This window comes from Bidens hawaiensis, unplaced genomic scaffold, assembly GCF_021521415.1.
Source record: "Bidens hawaiensis isolate Kalapana, Puna unplaced genomic scaffold, B.hawaiensis_p1.1 tig00056845_1, whole genome shotgun sequence".
Classification (NCBI taxonomy): Eukaryota; Viridiplantae; Streptophyta; class Magnoliopsida; order Asterales; family Asteraceae; genus Bidens; species Bidens hawaiensis.
The window spans coordinates 1-4,965 of NW_027500239.1; the positions used below are offsets into that span (position 1 = coordinate 1).

A 4,965-nucleotide genomic window follows, 5' to 3' on the forward strand; every position below is an offset into this window, starting at 1 on the left:
ACGTGACCTTCAAGTAGGGGTGCTTGAGCTTGGCTTGTTTAGCTTAAACGGATCCCGAGCTCGAGTTTAACTCGTTTTGATCTTTATGCTTGAGCTTGGCTCGGGCTCGGGCTCGGCTCGTTTACTATTTGTTAATAAATTTTATATATTTTAAATTTTTATGTATTTTTTTCCATTAAATTTTAAATATAACATAATATATATTATTTAGTTAGTTTATTTATTCATTAATTATAATATATACATATATTCATGTAAATATATCGTGTATATATTATAAAATTATACAAATGGCATAATCATTTAGGCTCGCGAGCCGGCTTGTGCTCGATAAGTGAAGCTCGGGCTCGTTTATTAAATAAGCTTACTTTTACGCTCGAACTCGGACTCTAGTTTAAACTCGGCTCGATCACACTTTTTCACGAGCCAATCTCAAGTAGCTCACGAACGACTCGGCTCGATCGCACTTTTTCACGAGCCAATCTCAAGTAGCTCACGAACGACTCGGCTCGATCGCACTTTTTCACGAGCCAATCTCAAGTAGCACACGAACAACTCGCCTCGCTTGCACCCCTACCTCCAAGTCATAAAGCATTAACTTTACCAATTGTTCCAACACCCGCCATCCTACTTTTTTCCTTTAGTATGTTTAAATAGTATATTGATTAAATTCATTATATTTAATATTAAAATGCATTATTAATATATGATTGATTATGTTCAGTGGACATGATTTTTTTTGTGAAATAAAATCAATTGCTTAACCAAAAATTTATACGGATGATTAGGATTTCCGGATCCTTCATGTATAGGCCCCTCAATGATTACGCTTATGGCTTTACTGTTTAACTTTTTTTTTATGATACTTGTTGTGTACGCGCCATTACAACCAAAAGCGAAAGATACGGGAGTAGACTTCAGGCCTACGAAATGTTTACGATACGACAAATGAACAAAAACGTCATCCTTCTACCAAAACCAACAAGAGCGCTTGAGGGTTGAGGCAACGAGACCACGATCGTCTTCCACAGTCAAACCATGAAACGACCACACACCCTCTTGGACATTTTGTTGCATACTCACATAAATGAACGAATATACACAAGATTGCTTCAACAATAAGGTATGGATGCAAAACAAAGACATGATGAGGCCAAGCCAAAAGCTATAATTTAATAATTAAAGTAAATTAACCCAACTTTTCATACATAAATTAAGACCTTTCATAAATTCAAAACTTATAAAAGCGAGTACGGAAAAACAATTCTTTCTTATATAGATAACTTTTAAACTGAATTAAGTTAGGATGAATGATTTAGACAAAGCAGAAAATGCACAAAGTCGGAATATTTGTGTAAGCAAAGATGCTAGATATGATAAGAACCGGTCTCTCTCATCTTAGATCAGCATAAATCCCTCTTGATTGTTTGTGACAGAGAAAAAGCAGTTGCAAATCCGGACAGCGCTTGAAGTTTGGACAACATTTCTAAGATCACTGGTAAACTCATCACAATGAGATTAGTATTTTAGAAAAATTATGGTTATATGATCCACGGTTGATGCCCAACTTGACTAGTGAACGAGTCCATGTACTAACTTAGTGTTTGGTTGAGTTTTTGAAAATTGTTTATTAGTTTTTTGAAAAATAACAACGTTTGGTAAAGCTTAATTTTAAAGTATCAGAAATGTTTTTGCTTTTCAGAAAGTATATAAACAAATTTTGAAATCCCCCTCCCCCCCCCCCTCTCTTTAATTTTCACTCTCTTTGTTCTTATATGTTTAAACAATATCTCTTCCAATACTCTGACTACATTTTGCCAAATAAAGTTACATACTTATCTCTCTCTCACCAAAAAAGTGGCATTTATCGCTTTTTTTCATATTAAAAAATAAAGAGAAAGATCAAGTTCCAAAGATTCAAAGAGGAGAGAAAAATAAGTCCTCATATATGCTCATATTTTATGAACACTCGTTTATGTGGCTAGCTCGTATGTATATTTGTAACAAGACAAAATGGTGATCACATCAAGATTAGTGAGAAGATAGGATGGTGATCAAAGCAAGATGTATGGGACAAAAAGAGGTGATCACTATCTTCTTAGTGATATGTTGCATTGTTTCTTGGCAATCCCTTACATGTTTAACATGTAGGATATGCCCATTACAGAAAGACCATAAGTAAGTTTTGACAGGAAAAGCTATTTTCATATGTAGACTTATTTTTGTTATTTTTGTTATTGTTATTTATGACAAAAGTTAATATATGAAGTCATTTTCAACACCTAGGTCCTAGTATACCTTTTTTTCAACTTTTTCCTTACAAAAAATTAAATAACTAAGTTGCCAGCCTTAGAGAGCACTTTCGATGCAAGAATGTGACGGACGGGAGATGAACACGACGGGGAGGGAGAAGCGCATGAACATACTAGCCGCATGTGAAGAATTACAAGAGGTGAAAACAGGAAGAGGAGTGGAGGGGGCTGTGAAAAAGAGGGTAGGTTGACGTGGCACGCCTGTTGTTGTGGGTTCGTTATAGATGTTAGAAAAAAAACAAGCACCCTTAGCTAGTAAAATCGACTTAGACCCTCATGTCACCCTTACCAAAGTAAGACGTAAATAGAACAAATCATACTAAAGTAGCTCAAGGCAATAACTTGGAAAAGACATAATACAATACTGTATTGTTGCTAGCTAGGTAGCTTGTTTGAACCCCAAGTACTAACATGAACAATCATTCCATCTTTTTCAAATCTCCCCTTTGCATCTTTGCACAATAATAGAACAAACTTCCATCAAAGCAACGCCTTACCGATTCTTTCGATAGGAACCCATCTGAGTCCTTTGCTAGAGCAAAGAGAATTCCCCATTCCAACTTGCTAGAAATCCTATATATACATCATAAATTAATATACATGAATATGATCAAATACCTCTAATCAAAACGCTTAAAGACACTAGTTCGAACCACACTTTTTGTTTGGCTTAACGAGATTCCTAGTATTCTAGTAAAGAAAGTCGTAACAAGAGAAAATACCAGCCAAAGAAATCAAATGCGTTGCGAGTTGCTTCAGTCATATCCCAAAGTTCTTTCAACGTGAGCTTATCGGGCACCGTACGAGCATACTTGCTAAATATGTTTTCAAGGTTTGCCGGGACAAACCTACAATATATGACATGGAACTACGGTAAAAACCTACGTGGTTAATATTATTTTGCAACTATTTTGTGAACATGGTTTTTAGCAACAATAACACAATCAAAGTTTGTATATTTATATTTGTACTCCACATAAGCTAAAAGAGCATAGGAATTTGAGGTTTTCTCACCTTCCTTCGGTGTCGTAAGTTGCGGAATCACTCCCATGTTTGGCCTTGTGTATGTTTTCTATATAAATGGGGAAGAAAGGTGATGGCAACCAAGTCTATACCACAACATTCACACATAACTTAAATAATATGAACACATTTTGTTATGTTATATATATAATTCTACCACAAAATCATACATTAGAATGAACTTAATTACCGGCAAAGTGACATAACTCATGGCTCCATGGACAAGCACCATGCAGATAAAAGAAGCAAGAACATTAAATCCGAGGTCACGGAATCCTATATAAGTTAAAGAAATGTGTGTTAATTCAAAGTCCCAAACAAAATACCATAAGGTGATGTTCATGTCATTACAAACAACTTGCCTTTGTAGGTCTCCCAAGGGAAGATAATCCAGTTATCATCTTGATCGAAAAACGATACGTGTTGTTGAAGAACAGACATATTGCGATGCCTATGTCCCAATGTTCCATTCGGATTATCAGTATCAGGTGCAGTCAACGCACGCGCCATATCTAAACATATCACAAATTAACTCAACACACATCATGCTTTCTATAGTAAAGATTATTAAATTAATGTAACTAATTTATCCCCCCCCCCCCCCCCCTAACATCACCCAAGAAAGTATACACAACGTGCTTGAAAACCCTAAAATAAATTCAAATGAGTGTGGATCATAATGCAACATACATGGTTTAGGAAGCCTATTGTCAAGATCGGCTCGAATTTTTCTTTCGGATGTAACTGGAGCCTTGTCGGCTATGGTTAACATTGAATCCGCAGCCTTATCACCCATGTTTTGATCAATGTTTTTTGAACTCAAACAAGTTAACTTTTTATTGATTTGTTTTGTGACTCTGGTGTGTAATTCTACTAGCAATGTTTGTATTAGGTTTATCTTTAGAATAAACTAACTCTTTTGGTGGCTATTTTTAAACTTAAAAGGAGAGAAAATGTTTGCCTTAAAGTCGAATGATGGGATCATATGAATTGAAATTTTCCCTTGGACATGACAGCCCTTCAAACCCTATTCTTGTGGTGTGTGTTGGACATATGTAACATTTTTAATTAAATATCTAATTATCATATGTAGATTGTTTTAAATTAAAACTTTTAATTAATGTTAACAAGTCATTATAATTATAATCAACATCATCATCGTACTCGGTATATCCCACCAATAGCAAAGCTATGGTAGGGTCTGAGGAAGGTAAGATGTAGACAGCCTTATCTCTGCCCCATAGGGATAGAGAGGCTGCTTCTGGTGAGACCCCCCAGCTCGATGGTAGTTTTGCATCAAGCCTTGGACATAAGGCACACAACACTCAACCATCGGGACATCGGCCGATTGGTGCATGTACCATTGTCTTTCGGCTATCAACGCCGCCACATGATGTCTGATTAACCTTCCGCCACTTTAAACGTTATTTTCACGAGATTAGTAAAATAACGTCAACATTAGTGCAATTTCACTTTTGCCCACCCGAGGGTTCACACATATATACATTATATGCGCACCCCGCAAGCAGGGCGAGTTAGTTAAAAGTCTTGTTTGATCAACTCGATTATGAATTTATGGTGAATTAAGATGGTGGTGTTGTATTTAATTTCATGTTTCCTTGATCTTTTG

At 36.0% G+C, this 4,965-nt stretch overlaps 1 protein-coding gene across 3 annotated transcripts; it reads right to left on the bottom strand.

Annotated features, from left to right (window-relative positions):
- Positions 1 to 2,466: 2,466 nt before the first annotated feature.
- LOC143601609 (peroxygenase-like) lies at positions 2,467 to 4,387 on the bottom strand. 3 transcript variants are annotated; one of them, XM_077078981.1, is made up of 6 exons: positions 4,026 to 4,387; positions 3,698 to 3,847; positions 3,526 to 3,611; positions 3,327 to 3,421; positions 3,095 to 3,160; positions 2,467 to 2,885 (listed from the first exon to the last, which is right to left on the bottom strand). In XM_077078981.1, the coding sequence occupies exons 1-6, from the start codon at positions 4,129 to 4,131 to the stop codon at positions 2,732 to 2,734; spliced, it is 657 nt and encodes a 218-aa protein (XP_076935096.1). In that variant the 5' UTR covers positions 4,132 to 4,387; the 3' UTR covers positions 2,467 to 2,731. The 3 variants fall into 3 exon arrangements, with proteins under 3 accessions (XP_076935096.1, XP_076935094.1, XP_076935097.1); XM_077078979.1 differs by having other exon boundaries at positions 3,035 to 3,160; XM_077078982.1 differs by lacking the exon at positions 3,095 to 3,160.
- Positions 4,388 to 4,965: the final 578 nt, after the last annotated feature.

What these genes read in the sequence shown, in the direction of transcription:
- LOC143601609 (XM_077078979.1), bottom strand. Translation starts at nt 4,131, where the DNA reads ATGGGTGATAAGGCTGCGGATTCAATGTTAACCATAGCCGACAAGGCT. An exon ending in CCCTTGGGAGACCTACAAAG is followed by an intron (nt 3,612 to 3,697) that starts GCAAGTTGTTTG and finishes TAACTTATATAG; the next exon opens with GATTCCGTGACCTCGGATTT. An exon ending in TGAGTTATGTCACTTTGCCG is followed by an intron (nt 3,422 to 3,525) that starts GTAATTAAGTTC and finishes GTTGTGGTATAG; the next exon opens with ACTTGGTTGCCATCACCTTT.